General features: G+C 54.5%; 2 protein-coding genes across 3 annotated transcripts; one reads left to right on the forward strand and one right to left on the reverse strand.

Annotated features, from left to right (window-relative positions):
* Nucleotides 1-2,472: 2,472 nt before the first annotated feature.
* Nucleotides 2,473-8,501, reverse strand: LOC133369752 (uncharacterized). Its single transcript, XM_061595272.1, has 3 exons — nucleotides 6,623-8,501; nucleotides 3,332-3,460; nucleotides 2,473-2,626 (listed from the first exon to the last, which is right to left on the reverse strand). Exons 1-3 carry the CDS (start codon nucleotides 7,004-7,006, stop codon nucleotides 2,498-2,500), a joined length of 642 nt encoding a protein of 213 aa, XP_061451256.1. The 5' UTR covers nucleotides 7,007-8,501; the 3' UTR covers nucleotides 2,473-2,497.
* On the forward strand, nucleotides 6,295-17,480 carry IDH2 (isocitrate dehydrogenase (NADP(+)) 2). Of its 2 annotated transcripts, none has more exons than XM_061595265.1 (11): nucleotides 6,295-6,312; nucleotides 9,656-9,747; nucleotides 10,539-10,704; nucleotides 11,103-11,263; nucleotides 14,182-14,325; nucleotides 14,513-14,649; nucleotides 14,896-15,047; nucleotides 15,529-15,641; nucleotides 16,235-16,332; nucleotides 16,784-16,876; nucleotides 17,024-17,480. In XM_061595265.1, exons 2-11 carry the CDS (start codon nucleotides 9,697-9,699, stop codon nucleotides 17,106-17,108), a joined length of 1,200 nt encoding a protein of 399 aa, XP_061451249.1. In that variant the 5' UTR covers nucleotides 6,295-6,312; nucleotides 9,656-9,696; the 3' UTR covers nucleotides 17,109-17,480. The 2 variants fall into 2 exon arrangements, with proteins under 2 accessions (XP_061451249.1, XP_061451248.1); XM_061595264.1 differs by lacking the exon at nucleotides 6,295-6,312 and adding an exon at nucleotides 7,521-7,875.
* Nucleotides 17,481-17,501: the final 21 nt, after the last annotated feature.

Consider the following 17,501-nt stretch of genomic DNA (forward strand, 5'->3'; position numbering starts at 1 on the left):
AGAGTGGTACAACAATGGAACCCATGACCTAGGGAGGTGGTGGGCTGTCCGTCACTGGAGACATTCAAGAGGCAGCTGGACAGCCATCTGTGGGGAATGCTTTGATATGGATTCCTGACTGAGCAGGGGGTTGGACTCAATGGCCTTACAGGCCTCTTCCAAGTCTACAGTTCTGTGAGTTGGAGTCCAACAATAGCTGGAGAGTGTCGTGTCCGCTCCACCTAGTCTAAAGGCTGCTGCTGCACAATTTGTGTGTGTCCAAAGGGAAAGGGTGACTTCAACTTTGCATATGTGCAAGTCTTCCTGGGGATTCTTGGGGGTTGTGGAGTAATGACCTGACTTAGTATAAGCTAGTTCCATGTTTTTGTAATAGGTGTTGCTATTTTGATTTCAAACAACTTGCCAATCTCTGTTAATGCATAGGTAGATAGAGACCTATTTGTTAAAAGCCAGTTATTAGTGAAATTGTTACGCTAAATATTGTGCTTATTTTTGTTGCTGATGATGTATTAAGCCCTATAAACAACTGGAGAGCTTTTCCTGTATATAGAGGCCTGTATGCTAAGATATTGGATGAGGCTGTCCTGGTTGTGTGTCTGATCCATGACAAGACTGCATCCCCTGCAGTGGAGAGTGTGCACCATCTCACTCCTCTCATGGACAAGCAGAGATCCTAACTGAGATATGGGATTTGTGATATTTATGCACTATCAAACAAAGGAGATGATATTACTGGAGCCAGAAAGAGAGGCTTGCTCAAAGAATTCACAGAGAATTAACTCTGGCCAGCATTGTATGCATACTCTTTATTTCTTAACAACATTTCTATACCACCCTTCACCAATAATACCAGGGTGGTTCTGCAATTTCAATAAGGGCAACATATGAAAACATAATAAAAGGCACCACAATCCCCAGGAGAGCAGCCAGACACCACCCAGGCTCTGGGAAGGCAAAGAGCACAATCAGGCTCCAAGGCAAACAAGGCCAAGCCTGTTTAGTGCCTGCTTTAAACTCACACCCTCCTCCAGTGGCAGGAGCTGGCTGAGTCACCTTGCAAAGAAGCACGTTTTCTGGTTTAGAGCCCTTTACCTCTTCAGCAAAGGCCCACAATGAGGTTTTCCATGCCTGTGTTTTTCAAGGTCTTCTGGTATGAACTTTTTACAAGGCACCCTGCCCTTTGTTCGGGGTCTCAGTTGCAGTATCTGCAGCGTTGGCAGGTTTCTTTAAGAGCTGCCTGGACTGCATTTCACTGTGGTCAGAGGGGCTCACTCACAATCAGGGTCTCAAGCTTAGAGGCACATCTTGTTTTGTAAGTTCCAGGGGAGGGGGTGGGTCGGCTTTAGCTGCTACCTTCCTGTGCTGTTCCCTCCTCCTCAACTGATGCTAGGGTCCTATCTGCGCTATACCTTTAAAGCAACATTATCCTGCAATAAACAGTTGTGGCTTCCCCCAAAGAATCCTGGGAACTGTAGTCTGTTAGGGGCACTGAGAGTTGTTAGGAGGCCCCTATTCCCTTTACAGAGCCACAATTCCCAGAAGTCCCTGGTAAGAAGGATTGACTGTGAAACCACTCCAGGTATTGTAGCTCTGGGAGGGGAAGAGAAGTCTCCTTACCACTCTCAGCACCCTGAACAAACTACAGTTCTCCGGATTCTTTTGGGGAAGACATGATTGTCTACAGTGGTATGATGCCGCTTTAAATGTATAGTGCAGATAGTGCCTGTGTTACGTTATGTTCTGCTAAATATTTAATTTCAGGGGTATTTGTCTGGCTGGGACAGTCCTTAGGGCAGGGAAGGGGGTACTGTAGCTCTCCAGAAGTTGTTGAACTACAAATCTCATGAACTCTGACCACTGGCCATGTTGACTGGGGATCCCTGTCTCCAGACTTTCTTGTCTACCTTAACCACTGGGGGGACTGGGGTGCACTTTTCTGCTTTGGGGTGTCTATTCTCATTCAACAACATTGTCTCCCACAGATGAAGCTTCTGAGATTGTTTCTATTTGTTTAGTACTTTTATATCCTGTCCTTACAATCTGAAGCAAAGGGCAGCTAACATGATTTTTTTTGGGGGGGGGAAGCTATTTTTAAATATCTGCACCTGAAAAAAGTTGAAATCTTGCCTCCAGTTTGCCCCAGAGATAGGCACAGCCTCTTTTGCCCTAAGGTAGCTTTCCTGCTACTGTGTCATTAATACAAGTGGACCTATAGACCTTCGGAACCTGTTAGTCCTACAAATGCAAGCTACAGGCTCTGGGTACTTGACGCAGTGGGCAAGATTCTTGCGCCACAGGTTAACAGAAAGCTTGGGTCTTTGAGGATGAGGATAAACACCAGAAGCCAGCTCTCATTTCCATCCAGGAATGGTAGCAGCAACTATTCACAATGATGTATGCATTAACCCCAGTGAAGACAACAGCAAGTGGTTCACTCATCCGAATCATGGCTTTTGAAATAAAATTCGTAACTCCACCATATGCAAAATTATTTATTTTACTTATGATTCCCTGTTTTTACCCTCCCGCACACATACAAGCTGTACAAACAGGTCGTTTTGGGCTTGGAATTCAGAGCTGCCGCCAAAGCATGTTGGGTGCTGCAGAGGAGTCTTCTACGTGGTTTCTAAAGTCAACAACATAGTTTTTGAATCCGTGAGAAAATTTTACATACTGTAATTATGAGGAAATTTTGTGCTTTTATATCTGTTAAGTCATCATATCTGTGCTCAATTAAAAGATCTTGTCTTAAAGCTGACAAGGCTGGCAATTCCAGAATCGCACAGCTGCTGTTGAAAAGAATCCTGGGCAAACTCACAGCTTGAACTGAAGTTTGCCAAACCCTGCCTAGGACCAGGTTGCACATCTGACACTTTCCTTGTGGGAATCAGAGGCAGAAGGCCCAAGTGAGAAGGAGAGCAAGGGCCCAGCCTCCCTCTGGCTAGCCCATGCCCTGCCAGCCACGGCCAGCCACACCAGGAGCAACAAGGATGAACAGGCCGTGTGGCATGGGTGGAGGCCAAAAGTCTCTTGATCAGGTCCAGGTATTCCCTCCTCCCCGGGAAACAGCCAGGCCCAGGCACAGAACAGTAGAGATGGAAGGGGTCTATAAGGCCATCGAGTCCAACCTCCTGCTCAATGGACAAGCGGCACACCCACCCACGATTAGCAGACCAACCTAAAAGAGTCCAGATTCCAACTGTGTCTCAAGCAGCAATGAAGAGTGCATGCAGGGCAGATATCTCAAGCAGCAGATGAGCCCCAAGCACATGCTTGTGCAGCACATTTTAAAGAAATTAAACACGTAGATGTAATTCTAGATGACATTTACCCATTTCACAGATGCATAACCCTGAGACCCGTCTAAAGGACAATCAGCGAATCCATGGCAGAGAACTGAAAACACTTGCAGAGCAGGTAATCGATTGCAGGTCAATATATGCATTAAACAGTCAACAAACTGTACAGAAAACAAAAGAGTTTTGTTTGATGGTCATACATGCTCACACTCAGGATGAGCCAAGGCAACACCAGCCCCATTTCCTCACACACATGCAGGGACCTCTGGCTCTGTCCTGGTGCAACTGCTGCTGTTGCTGCCTGCTCCTGTGGTGCTTGCCTGACAGGCAGGGCTTCTTGCCACCATCTCCTCTCTTCCCCAGGAGGAAGCCCGGCTGGCAAACAAGCAAGTGGGCAAATGAGGGCTAGGATGGGGAGCTGGCCTTGGTGCAGGAGCAGCCTGGCTGAGAACTCTAGGGAGCGAGGGGTGGGGGTACTGGCTGAGGGTCCTCCCAGCAGGAGCCCAGGGCGGCTAGGCCCTGAGCCGCCACCTCCTGGTTGGTTATGCTCAGCAATGCCATGGGCAGGTGCCCCGGAGCATGTGCAGAACCCAGCCCAGCCAGCCCCCACCGCCCCAAAGTTGGCGCTGCTTGCCATTGCTGCTTGCCCACTGCCAGGCACGCTGGCTTGGCTGACGTGTTTTGGACACAAAGCAGCCTCAGCCGGGCCTCTCCCTCCTCAGTGCGGATGGAAAACATTTCCAAACACAAGCAAGCTGGAGGAGTTCAGGCTCCTTTCCCGTTCTGCCGGGGTACGAGTCTCTTCTCGAATTCTGGCCCAGTCCCCCCTTGCCCCAGTCCTGAACCTTCCCTTCCCTATCACCACACCCCACGAATCTGCTCTGCAGGGAGATGAGTGAGCAAGAGGTGGAGATGGTAACACACAGTTGAATATGGATGCAGACAAGGAGATGCCACACAAATGGACACGTGTGGTCTCCTGTCACTTCCTGTGTCTGTGTGTCTTTGTTAATAGCAGGTGAAAAGGGGGGGGGATTCAGAACTGGATTTTGTGCAGGGGGGAAACGGATTGCTTAACTCTTTCCTCTCCACTAAACTCCTGATAAAAATTGCCCTCTGAAGCTGTAACCTTCCATGGGCACCAACAGGAGTGTCCTGCCCAGGACTCATAACAGCTTCCAGGGAAGGGAACAAAGGACTCTGCCTTCTACCTAGGCCAGGAGCAAACACCGAGGTGCCCTCCAGATGTTTGGGACCCCATCATCCTCTACCCTTGGTCATGCTTCCTGGGGCTGATGGGAGTTAGAATCCAAAAACATCTGGAGGACACCGCCACTGGCTACCTCTGACTTAGTCAGGCCATCGGCTGATCTGGCTTAGTACCATCTACGGCAGGCCTGGGGAACCGGGGGGTGGGGGCAGAGGCCCTTCAAAGGTTGCTGGATTCCAATTTCCATCACCTCCAGCCAGCATGTCCAGGGGTCAGGAACGATGGGAGTTGGAGCCCACAGGTCTGCAATCCCTGACCAGCAGTGGCTATCCAGGGTTTCAAATGGGCTCTTTCCCCCAGCCGCACCTGGAGGTGCTGACGACTGAACCCAGGACCATCAGCATGCAAATCAGATGCTCCTCATTTATGTCAGAACCACGGCGGGGGGGAGGAAAGGGTTATAGGCACCATCCCTATGCAGTGTGCCTCCCAGCTCTGACCCCCGCACCTACACCTGCCATTGATGGTAAAATAGCACAAAACAGGCAACTCCAAGGGAGGTGCTGAGCATCACAAGTCATTTAGCCCTTAGAACATGTGAGGGGGGACCACGGGCCAGGATATCTCTGGGGAAAAGACAAGCCCCTTTTTGGCCTCAGAGCAATGAGAGGTATGGCAATGGAACTAATGGGCTCTCCATCTCTGGAGGCCTTCAAGAGGCAGCTGGACAGCCTTCTGTTGGGGATGCTTTGAGTTGGATTCCTGATTGAGCACGGGGTTGGACTCGATGGCCTTATGGGCCCCTTCCAACTCTATCATTGTAGTCCGGGGGGGCAGCAATGGGATGAGGGAATCCAGGGTGAAGGCAGGCTCAGGAAGGGCTTGTGGGGCAAGCAGTTTGGCAATGAGGCCAAGTAATTAGGGCCAGAGCCGTTCTTTGGGGTCCCCGCCTCTTCCTCTGAGGAGGTCTCTCTGGGGTCTGGTCAAGCAAGATCCTGGCAGCTACTCCTGTTGTCTTGCTTTCTGACCCAACAGGAGCTGTGTAACAGGACAGGCCGCTCCATATGCACACAAGCAAGCCCCCCTCCCCCTATAGCCCACAGCCATATGGGGTTGCAGTTTTGCTTCCATCCCACTTTGGGGATAAAGTCCAGGGTCCCAATCAGCAGAACGCGCAGGAGGGCCAACTCAAACAGAGGATCGTTGGCTGACCACGTTGTGAAGGGGACCAAGTCATCCACACGACCCTCTCAAGGTCCCACAAGTCCAGAGTCTAAAATTGCCCAACTGCCCTTGTGGCTGGGGAGGCCCAGGTCAGCCACCCCTCCTCTCTCACCTCACTCGGCCTCCGCGTGGGTGGGAGGGTCCTGGCTGTTGCTCCATGTTTGCCGCACCTGGCAGTGTAGCCACGGATGCTGCAGAGCGTCACCCTTCTTGTCCTTTCTGGAGTGGTGGGATTTTTTTGATCCTCTATTGGTGTTCTGGGAGTGTGTGAGGTTCCAGCTAAACTGCGCTGGCATCAGCAGGGCCGCAGGCTATTTAAGAGGGCCTCCTTGGGCGTCCCTGTAGGCTGGGTCTAGGCACCCGTAGCCCCCTCCCCGGCCAGAGGGCATTTGCCCCATCCAGGTCCCATCCCTCCCCTGGACTTTGTGCCCCTGAGGAGGAAGGAGCCTAAAACCAGTTTATTTATTAAATGCATATCCCATTCCTCCCAAAAGGAGCTGAGGGCAGTAAACAACAAGCAACAAAACAACAGAAACATCTTGAAAACAAAAGATCAATACTTAAAAGGCTTGTTTTGAGGTCTGCAGGCGCCACTGAAAAGACAACAGACAGTGCCTGTCTAACATGCAATGGGAGGGAATTTCAAAGGGAAGGTTGGAACTAAAGGCCCGATTCCTGAATTGTGCAGAAGGGACCTCCTGATAAGATGTTATCTGCAGGAGGCGGTGATGGGCTGGAGATGCACGGGGGAGATGGTCGTTCAGTTTAAAAGAGGATTAGGCAAATTCATGGCGGAGAATAAAGCCAACAGTGGCTACTGGCCACGACAGCTATACTCCCCTCCACTGCTGGAGACAACACTCTTCTGAATACCAGAGCTGGGGCTCACCAGCGGGGAGCGTTGCTCTGCCTTCGCATCTTGCTTGCGGGCTTCCGACGGGGGCATCCGGCTGGCCTCTCGGAGAAGAACTGGGCGCTGTGGTCTGAGCCAGCCGCCGAGCCCAGCGATCTGGCCGCCAAAAGCGGCTGGAGCAGCGGAGCCTGGGTCCCACGGAGCGCAGGAGCCGACCCCTCCGGTCCCTCTGTGCTCAGTGCCCGCCTCCCCAGCCTGGCAGTAATCCCCGTGGGTGCCACTCCCCAGCGCCGGCCCTCCTGCCTGCCCAAAGGGGCTCTCCCCGCCTCCCCCCCCGGCTGGACTGGGCTGTTGGGATGGTTTCTTGGGGCGCGCAGGCTGAATGCCGCCGAGGGAGCCCTCAGAAGGAGGCCAGCCCATCACCACGCCGCCTCTCTTGGACACTGCGCGTTGCCGGGCTGGGGAGCCGTCGGTGACTGCCTTTCCAGAGCAGGACTCTGCTCCGCTCTGCCCCGGCCCCTCGGATTAGGGGCGACTGGCGGCTCTGCCGATGCTCTTCAGCCCTGAGCCTCGAGGGCAGGAAGGCCGGCAGGCCGCCGCCACCTCCAGACCAGTAGCGCCTACCGGATGCTGCCTTTCGCCTCTCTCCTTGATGGATGCCTCTTATCGCAGCGGCGCCTGGCCTTGGCGCTCGCGACGGGGTGGGCCGCCTGGCGGGCTGCGGCTACTGTGGGCCAAAGACAGGGCGGGGGGAAGGCGGCGAGGGGCCTGGGGCACCCCACTGTGTGTGTGTGCCCCTTCTCGGGGGGGCACATCTAAGGGGGGGTCGTCGGGGAAAGCTGAGCTAGCGCTGCCTTTGAATTGCCCGGGGGCTGGGAAACAAGCCTGGGGGAGGCAGGCAGGCGAGTCGCCCGCGGGGACGCGAAAGAACAAAGGCGCCGCGCACGTGGCGCGGAGGAGGCGTCCCGCCGCGTGGCTCTCCCCGGCCCCGATCCCTCCCTCGCCGCGCCGCCCCGCTCCGCCCCGCCCGGGGAGGGCCCAATGGGGGACGCAGGGCAGGCGCGGGGGGGGGGGCGCTCCATCGACTACGCCTGGCTCGCCCGCCGCCCGGGTGCTGTGCTCGCCGCCGCCGCTCGCACGTCCTCCCTTTCCTCTTCCTTCGCCCGCCTCCGCGATGGCCCTCTACCTCCGCGCCGCAGGGCCCGCCGTCGCCTCGGCTGCTTTGGGACGCTCTCCTGCCGCACTGCTCCCGGTGCTGAGCTCCTCGCAACGCCCGCCGCGGAGGCACTGTAAGTGGACCCGGCTCGGCTGGGAGGCAGGGCAGGGACTTTCGGCGCTTTCGCCTTCCCGGGCCTGGCAGCGCGAAGCGCCTCCGGAGCCCCGGAGAAGGCGGCGGCTGGGCGATTGCTGCCTCCGGGTCGCCCGGCGCTTTTGCCTTGCCCTTGCGCGGGTCAGGAAGCGGCGTGGCTCGGGCGCAGGATCGAGCGCCGCGCTCCTCCGGGCCGCTCTGCCGGTGACCTTGGGCTGCCCATCCAGGCCGCGCCAGCCGCCTCTCCAGCCCGGGCCTGCCCCGGGGACTATATTTAGTGCCGGCTGCCTGGGGTGGAGCCGCACCCGCCAGCGAGGCTTTGCCGGCCTCTGCGCGGCGTGGCGTTTCTCCCTCGGGAGTTGTCCTGCAGCTGCGGTGCTGTTAGGCCCACCTCCTGACAGCCCCTCTCCAGATCCTCTTTCGCCCGTCAGTGACGTCTTCGCCTCAAAAGCGCCTCAGTTGGCCTGGGAGAGGGAGAAGGGGAGGGGGTGAGGGAGGGGGTGGGTGGCCCCCGGCCCGGCCCGGCCCGGCCCGGCCCGGACCTGGCATGCTCCCCCGGCGGGCCTGTGCTGTGCAGAACGAAGCTGGCCAAACACGCATTTGGGGAGAGGACATTAAGACACTGCCCTGCCCGCAGATATGGGGCAAGCACCCCGTCTGGTTCTTTGCGGCTGTGCCAGGCCTGGGAACTCGGCAGGCAGTTAGGTTGCCTCTCCCCTTGAGGTCAGCCCTTGTGCCTGACCCCCCCTCCTTTCCCCTGAGAAAACTCTGTCCCATGTGTCCTAGAGCCCTTTTCCCCAGCGTGTGGGTGGGAACCCCAGGCAGAGAGTGTGGGTGCCTCCACCTGCCTGGAGCAGCTGGCCTCTGGCCTGGAGCACCTGTTGCGGAGCAGAGCCAGCTCACTCTAGGGGGAGGGGGCAGGAAGGTGGCCGCAGAGGGCGGTGTGCCTGCTGGTTGCCCACTGTCCTCAAGGGTGACCTTGTCACTGGACTGGCTGGAGCTGCTGCTCCTGCATGTGTGAAAGAGGGCTGTGGCCAGATCCCCAGCAGAGGAGCCTCAGCCCTGGCAAATTTGCTTGCCTTGTGGCTTGTGAAAGTCGGGGCTTTGGGCTGAGCTGGGATCAGGGAGCCATTGAGAGCAGCAGCAGCAGCAGCAGCACATTCACTTTCCCTTCGCCAGGATCAGTCAGTGCAGGAGACAGGCTGGCCAGGACACAGGAGCTCCACACGTGTCTGTTCTCCACAGAGCTGGAAAAATACTTCAGATTCTTAAGAAGCCCCAGTGTCTGTTGTTTGGCATATATGAAGGGGAAAGCCTTGCTGAAGAAGCACCGGCAGCTTCCGCAAGGGAGGCGTGTAGACAGACGAGATCTCTGTGCCCTCCGGATCTGTCCTCGGAGTGGGGCACAGGGCTCAAGACATCTCCCAACGACCTGGGGGTTTTCTAGCCTTGGTTCCTCCAAGCACTCTGCAGCTATGTCTTGACACAGTGTTGTCGGTTGGCAGTGTGGGGCTCTGACTCAAGCTGGGGTGGGTGCTGGGGGTAGCCCTCGGCTGTGCCGTGGAGTCACAGGAGGAGGCTGCGCATGTCCCCCAGGGCTGCCAAGGCTTCTGCACCCAGTGACTCACCTCGCGCTTAATAAGCTACCAGAACTTCTCTCACGTTGCAGGGAATCCTCAGTGGCAACAGACAGTTAGTCACTGGTGATGCCAAGGCCCAGGCCAAAGGGCCGTGGCTATCCTGACACCTTTTCCCCTCAGATGCTGATCGGAGGATCAAGGTGGCCAACCCTGTGGTGGAGATGGATGGAGATGAGATGACTCGGATCATCTGGGCCTTCATCAAGGAGAAGGTACCTGAGGGCTTCAGACCCACTGGGCTGAAAACAGCACAGCGATGACCACAGTCACGGCGTGTATCTTAGTGGCACCGTCCTGGTTCTAAAATGGCACACTGTGTTGGGAGAGGTGAAGCAAAGGGCACCAGACAATGAAGGGGCTGGAACATGTTTTTCTCCGAAGTAGAAGGCTAATGAGTTTTGGGTTTCTTAGGTTTGGGGGGGGAAATGCATGATAGAGGAAGCATGATAGAGATCTATAACATTATAAACGGTGGGGGCAGAGAGCGCTGGTTTTTCCCTTCATAATTTTCATCACTGGATATATCTTGGGAATAGCAAATGATGCAGCCATATTCCACGGTCAGCAGTGGCAAAGAATGAGTTAATATAAAGTATGGCAACCTTCCCCAACCTGGTATGTTGGCCAATAACTGCAACCAGTCCCAGCCAGCGTGATGGGACCTGAGGCCCAAACATCTGGAGGGCACCAGGTTGGGGAAGGCTGGGGCAGGGAAGTGCCCCGTTTCCCCCCAGACAGACTATTGTGTTTGGAGGGCTTAGTCAAGGTATCATCCTTGCAGCAGAAGCGCTTCCTTGAGGGAAATAGTCTGGATAACGTGTACAACATTGAAGAGCAAACATGCATTTATTGCTTGTGTGGGAAGGGCACTTGGTGAGGAACCTTTCTGAGGCACATCTTGGGTGGGCCTTCTGCAGTTGGAGGCTGATACACACTGAGCTCCACAGCGAGGGCTGCACGGTCTTTCTCCTCACTGGTTTCCTCATTCTGCCCCCCTCCCCAGCTGATCCTGCCCAATGTAGATGTCCAGCTGAAGTACTTTGACTTGGGGCTGCCGAATCGAGACCGGACTGATGACCAGATCACCATTGACTCAGCTCTGGCCACCCAGAAATACAGTGTGGCAGTCAAGTGTGCCACGATCACCCCCGATGAGGCCCGCGTGGAAGGTATGTGGGGGATTTGGGGCTGGCCAGTGATGCAGTGCAGCCCCCCACATGTAAGACGAGCCAAGAGCACAAAGGGAGAGAGAGGGGGGCGTCAGTTCAGTTTCTGGAAGGAAGGGTCCTCTTTTCTCTTGGGACAGCTGGAGTTGGCGCTAAGGTAGCGCCTAGGCTGGGAACCGGGGAAGCGACCTGGGCCAGTCTAGCTCATTGGCTCTCCAGGGCATCAGATGGGGCATTCTCAGCCTCACTTGCAGGTGCCAGAAACTTAACTTGGGATCTTCTGTATGCGAATCAGACACTCCACCTCTTAACTGTGGCCTTTTCCACAGAAAGCTGTGCTGTTTCTGGAGCAATGGGAATGTGATCTCCCTCTGGCTTATTCTCCCCTCCAATTTCCCTAGAATTCAAACTCAAGAAGATGTGGAGGAGCCCTAACGGCACCATCAGGAACATCCTCGGTGGGACCGTCTTCAGGGATCCGATCATCTGCAAGAACATTCCTCGCCTGGTAACCGGGTGGACAAAGCCCATTGTCATTGGCAGACATGCCCACGGCGACCAGGTTGGTGGGAAGGGAGGAGGGCAGTGTGGTGCACCTCTACCGGTGCGATGATCAGGGCAGCTGGTAAATTCTGCGAGAATGTTAAGAGTTGGGTTACATGCTCTGTTCGGTTGCAGCCTGCCTGCAGATTCCGAACAGGGTGGGAAGTGCAATGGACGCAGTGGGGAATACCCCTCTGCAAATCTTTTGGAGTAGAGTGGCTAGTCTCTCTATACCTTGTCCATTGCATTTTGATTATCTTTTCCGCCCCAGTCTGCCTCCCTCCCTCAGGTATGCACAAAGTGAAGAGTAGCAAGGGAATGTAGTTGGAATCCTGCTGGCGGGTCAGGAAGGAGTAGTAAAAGCTTGGATAACAAATACCCATCATCCTTGAGGACCAGATACTTGGGTTTATTTTTTAAAAAAATTACTCTGAATTCAAAGTCTGTGTAATATTCTATTAGGAACAAAGTCCGAAGAGAAAAACAGGAATGTTCTTACTGTGAATGTCCTTTTCTGGGGGAGAGTTAGGAGGGGCGTTTGGAATCCTTTGACATTGCTGCTCCCATCTGTGGGAGGCTGGCTTGAATGTGACTCCTCTGCAAGTAACGGGGGCTCCTACCTCCTAGACTGGATTGGAAAGAGCAGGAACTCCTCCAAAAAAAGCAAAACAAATTAAGAATGCAAACAGAAAGGCTGATGTGGGCAGAGAACTTGACGGCCGACAGTCATCCAGGAGGAGACAGAAAAAGCAGATGGAGAGATGAAAAGTGGGTGGGGGGCTCTTCCCCCCAGTCTCTAGCTATGTCCTTTCATGTAGCTGATTCCCCAGAAGGACAAACTGACATTGCCCAAGATGTCATCAGAGGCAGGCGGAAGGCTCCCCTTACTCTCCCCAGAACAGGACATTTACAGTTATAAATGCCATGTTTTCCCTGGAACCGCTGACAAGGAGTCACGTTTCCCCACAAAGGTTCACAGACGAACAAGGCCTCGGATAGTCTAGTATCTGCAGCTGTAACTAGCTAGAAGCAAAGAGCCCTTCGAACGTCTAGCTCTCCTGTAGGTAGCTCTGGGTTAGGGTGAAATAAGGGAAAGACCATCGTGCAAACTGCGAAACACAGAATGAATGTTTGGCACGAATGAACAGCGCTGCTCTGGCTTTGTAAGAAATGCATCCCGAATTCAGAGACCCTTCTGGCCAAGCTAACAGCCACCAGGAAACGGGTCTGCGGAGTTGGTCTCCAAGGGAGGCCCCACCAGAGTGTCCACCTGGGGCGTCACGGGCCACAGGAAGATTCACAAGAGAAAAACCTGTGAAAAATGTGAGAATGGTGAACTATTGAAGCCTTCCACTCCTCGCTCCTTTCCGTAGTGCTAGGGTTGCAGCCTTTATTAAGCCCACCCTGCAGGAGCTCTAAAATAGAGGAAATCTCTTCCAAGGCAGCATTTGGCTGTTTAACACGCACGACTACTGGGAGGCGTCCCCCCGTGCCTGAGCCGGCCCGCTTCACAGACTTCCTCCGAGGTGCAAGGAGGGTTCCTGGAATGCTTTTGGAGCCTCTGCAGACCGCTGCAGACACCACCCGCCCTGTGGAATTCTAGGAGGTTTCAGACTCTATGGCTGTAGCAGCTGAGGCCAGCCCGGAAAGGCCTTTCCTGCCTTCTGAGGCAAAGGCACCCTGGGACCTGTCTCACCCAGCGCTAAAGCATCTGAGATTTTGATGGTGACCTCCGTGCAATGCATGTGCCGTGGCTACAGCTGGAGGGGTAGAGGGAGAGCGAGGGGTGGGCGTCCTTTCCTGTGGCACTTACAACTCAAGCACTCTCTAGTGTACCCACTCCTTGTAGGCTCCCACCACCCTGCCAGTGAGCTGCTTGGGGGTGGGAATGTGAATCAGCCGGAGAGCTCAAAAAGCACTTGGGGGTGGTGGCCGCACCTCTTGTGTGTCCCCCCCCGTCCCAGCTAATGACGTTATCAGGGTGGGCAGGAGAGGCTTGCTGACCTTCCCTGCCCTTTCTGCTTCCACCAGTGGAGCACCTGCCCTTTGCTGGCGCTTCCTGGAGGAGTGTTGTGAGGAGTCCACCTCCCTTTGCCCTCTGCTGTAGGGATGGCAGCATAGGAGGGCGTTTTCCTCCACAAGTTGCTCTGCCCTCCTGCCCACCCAGGAGAGCTGGGCTGAGGGAGAAGGCAGCTGCGGCAACCAGCTGGCCTTTGCTCTGAACTCTTCCTCCTTCTGGGCCACCCGGCCCCGGGGAGGTTACAGCAGGATCTGCCCGCTGATCCCCTCTCTCCTCCTGCGTTCCTCAGCCAAGGCCAGCAGGAACAGAACAGTGGAGCTGCTGCAAAGCAGGCTCTGCAAAAAGCGTGCAGGGGCCTAAGGCGCCTTTGCTTAGGAACGTCCGTCTGCTGCACTGAAGAGCTTGGCCAGGTGGGAATGAGGCAAGACTGCCCTTGTCAGCTACCATGAACGTCCTTGGATCCGTGTCCCTTGAACCCGGCTGTGTCAGTGGGGAGACAGGCCACTTTGCCCCTAAATTCCTTCACGCATGTGGCCGAAATATTTTTGTCCCTTCCTAGGACCTGTTGAGTGGGTGGGAGGAGAAAAATAAAAGCCTCAATTAACTGACCTCCCCCTGCACTTTGTGAGGGGCTTTGGAAAGGCCTCCCCCCGACACCCTACATCCTTAGTGTAAGGCTAATCTGGAATTTGAAAACCCCTTTCCTACAGAGGAGTAGAGTTCAAACTGGCCCTCCCAGTCAGTCGAGAGGGGGGCAAAGGATTCTGAACGGCCTCACTCTTTCACCGAACAGTCTTATGAATCTTGGCTGTGAAAGAAATTGCGGGGGGGGGGGGCAGAGTGGGATCTGTTGTAGGGATTTGAGACATTTTGAATTTGTCAGGCTCTCATAACTGCCTTTGGGACTCTCTTTTCAGTACAGAGCCACAGATTTCGTTGTGGATAAGTCGGGGACGTTTAAGATGGTCTTCACTCCCAAGGATGGCAGCGGAGTCAAGGAGTGGGAGGTGTATAACTTCCCTGGTGGGGGCGTTGGCATGGGCATGTACAACACAGATGAGGTGAGGGTAATGCCAGCCAGAACCTGGTCTCGTAACTGGGCATGCCAGCGGCTGGTTCCTGGGGACCTCCAGCTCCCCTTTGAATAGCTTCAAGGCAACCCAGAACAGCTGAACCCAGAACAGCTTCTGCAGGCTGTTGCTTCTGAGACAAGCCGCACTGAGTGCCCCCCCCTTCTGCCTCCTGTAGTCCATCTCGGGCTTTGCCCACAGCTGCTTCCAGTATGCCATCCAGAAGAAGTGGCCCCTTTACATGAGCACCAAAAACACCATCCTCAAGGCCTACGACGGGCGTTTCAAAGACATCTTCCAGGAGATCTTTGACAAGTGAGCCATGCTGACCCTCTGTTGGCCTGTGCCAGGATGCGCTGGGTGGGAGATACCAGATGTGGGCCTTGCTGCCTTCTCCCCACTCCCCCAGTTCAGCGTGCCAGGTGCTCTGTGCCTCCCACTGAGATGGGAGTGGCTTGGAGGCCTCATGCAGGGAGGAAAGGAGGGTTGATGGTGCCCTGGGCTTGGAGGGCACCTGCCTGCCTTTCAGTCTCTTGGTAAAATCTCATCCTGTGCTGATAGGCACTACAAGACTGATTTTGACAAGCTCAAGATCTGGTACGAGCATCGGCTCATAGATGACATGGTGGCACAGGTGCTGAAATCCGCCGGTGGCTTTGTCTGGGCTTGCAAGAACTACGACGGAGATGTCCAGTCTGACATCCTGGCCCAAGGTACTGTGCTGGGGGCTCTGTTTTTGAGGGGGCGGAGGAGAGGGAATTTGCTCTGGAGCTGTAGTATTCATTTATTTATATCTACCCCTTCTACTACCACCGCATGTGACCAGGGCACTTTCAAGGGGACTAGAACATCCCCCTGTAGGCAGTTGCATAACAGCAAATTTAGGTTGCTGGTTCATCTGGCATCTTCTGCATGCAGATCATGTGCTCTACCACTGAGCTTACAGCCCTGCCCCACCATTGCATAACATTTTAATAAGGCCAGTTTCCTACTCTTGAGGGGGGAAAGGCAAGTGTTGCTCAGGTGCCCAAGATTAATGATTCCCAGAAGGGAGACTGCACAGGGCAAGGCCAGAGCACAGGAGGGGAGGAGTACCTCCCAGCCACAGGAGCAGAGCAGCCCGGAGCCCCTCCCCTTCCTCACTGAGGACCGGTCAGCAGTAGCCTCTCTGTAGGAGTTTGGTTTTGTTTCTAGGATTTGGCTCACTTGGCCTCATGACTTCTGTCCTCATCTGCCCGGATGGGAAGACCATTGAAGCGGAGGCTGCTCATGGCACGGTCACTCGCCACTACCGGGAACACCAGAAGGTGGGTCAGCTCTGCAGCACGTGGCGTGGCATGCCCTCCCCAGCAGGGCTCCCCGTGCATGTTCTTTAGTCCTAGTCAGCCTATTCATTTACTCTTCAGCACCAAGTGAAGACCACTTTATCTTCCTAGGCTTTTTACAGCAGCTTACTTTCAATCCACTGAATTTTAGATCTGCTGTGTACTTTCAGTGAAGATGTCCATCTTACTGCACTAGGTTACTAATTGCTGCTGCAAGTATTATGCTGCTTTTTAAAATATATTGTTTTACTGTTGTAAACTGCCCAGTGAACACTGTTACTGGGCGATGTGCAAATACTGTCTTGAGTAAATAAATAGACCAGTGGAGGGACTCCTGGCCAGCTGTGGCACTGCCATGTCAGATCTCAGACCAGACCCAGGGCAGGGAGCTGTGGCCCTCCAGATGCTAAGCTTGACTCTTAAGACTTGCCATCCCTGAGTATTGATCAGGCTGATTTAGGCCGATGGGAGGTGAAGCCCAACAGCAGCACCTGGAGGGCCACAGGTTCCTTGCCTCTGGGCCAGAGGCTAGCTGGCAATTAACTATGCTTGCCTGTTCCCTTCTGCTGCTGCAGGGAAATCCCACCAGCACCAACCCCATTGCCAGCATCTTTGCCTGGACGCGAGGCCTGGAACACAGAGGAAAGCTAGATAGCAACGCCGACCTCATCAAGTAAGGGCTGCTCTGTTGTCCAGCAGCATCAAACAGACCAGCACTGTCGTTACTACGCTGGACTTGGAAGCGGCTTTTTGAAGTACAGAGGCAGGCCTGTCCTGGGCATACACGTGACCCAGATACTTCAATTGGAGAAAATTCAGGGGGGCCCAAGGGACACTGTGTCCTACTGAAGGACGAAAGGCAGGGATGGGGGGAAGTCTTATGACTGAGCTCTGTGTGAGTGAGCTTTAAATGTACTGTTGGTATACTATAAATATAAACTTTTGTAAAGCCCAGTAAATTGCTTTGACACTTAAACAACAGTGGCACAGCAAGACTGAGCAAGCAAATGAGCTTCGCTTCCTGTCTGTCAGGTAGCTGAGAGCAGCAGGGAGCTGTTGGGGTTCCTTGTGGTGGTAGTTCCCGTGCTAGGAACTGTGACTCTTTCCCTCTCCGCTCCACACAGGTTTGCTCAGATTCTGGAGAAGGCCTGCATCGAGACGGTGGAGAGCGGGTCAATGACTAAAGATCTGGCTGGCTGCATTCATGGATTAAGCAAGTACGTATTCCTGGGGTGGGAACAAACTGGGCTGTTGTAGGGCCACCCCACGGCTTATGGGGCCAGGTCAAAGGCACAACTAGCCATAGGAGCTGCTCATTCTCCCCTCCCCAAACCCATCGTCTTCCCCCCCTTGTGTATTTTCAGTGTGAAGCTGAACGAGCATTATGTGAACACCACTGACTTCTTGGATGCCATCAAGAACAACCTGGAGAAAGCCCTGGGCAAATAGGAGCTGAGGGGCCCAGACAGCCCTGACGGATGGGGATGGAGGAGGGCATAGCCTGCCGTGGAGGCACCAGATGAAGGAAGGTGGCTTACCTCATTTTTAACAGAACAACCTCTAGCTGTTAGTACTTGCAACCAGGAAAACGTTTTTGTAACATGTTTTTCCAGTGGTTGTTTTTAAAACTCCTCTTAGCTGGCCCACAGGGGCCCAGTAACACGTCCCACCTGCTGCTACTGCTAGCTTGGGGGTGTGTGTGTCTTGGTGCTGGATCCCCACCCTGGGCTGGGTAGTTATAATGGTTTGTGCTGTAATTTATGTCCTGTGGTTTGGGCCTCACGGTGCCAAATAGAACTATTAAAATACAGCTTTTACACACTGCCTGTGCTTGTCTCTTCC

Source organism: Rhineura floridana, chromosome 14, assembly GCF_030035675.1.
Source record: "Rhineura floridana isolate rRhiFlo1 chromosome 14, rRhiFlo1.hap2, whole genome shotgun sequence".
NCBI lineage: Eukaryota > Metazoa > Chordata > Lepidosauria > Squamata > Rhineuridae > Rhineura > Rhineura floridana.

Excerpts from the sequence above, each read along its gene's own strand:
- LOC133369752 (XM_061595272.1), bottom strand. The coding sequence starts at position 7,006 with ATGGGCTGGCCTCCTTCTGAGGGCTCCCTCGGCGGCATTCAGCCTGCG. Across the intron at positions 3,461-6,622 it reads CAGAGCAACGCTCCCCGCTG|TTTGTTGACTGTTTAATGCA; the intron begins GTGAGCCCCAGC and ends TTTTCTGTACAG. Across the intron at positions 2,627-3,331 it reads GTTATGCATCTGTGAAATGG|AAACCACGTAGAAGACTCCT; the intron begins GTAAATGTCATC and ends TGTTGACTTTAG.
- IDH2 (XM_061595264.1), top strand. The coding sequence starts at position 7,761 with ATGGCCCTCTACCTCCGCGCCGCAGGGCCCGCCGTCGCCTCGGCTGCT. Across the intron at positions 15,048-15,528 it reads GTCTGACATCCTGGCCCAAG|GATTTGGCTCACTTGGCCTC; the intron begins GTACTGTGCTGG and ends TTTTGTTTCTAG. Across the intron at positions 16,877-17,023 it reads TGCATTCATGGATTAAGCAA|TGTGAAGCTGAACGAGCATT; the intron begins GTACGTATTCCT and ends GTGTATTTTCAG.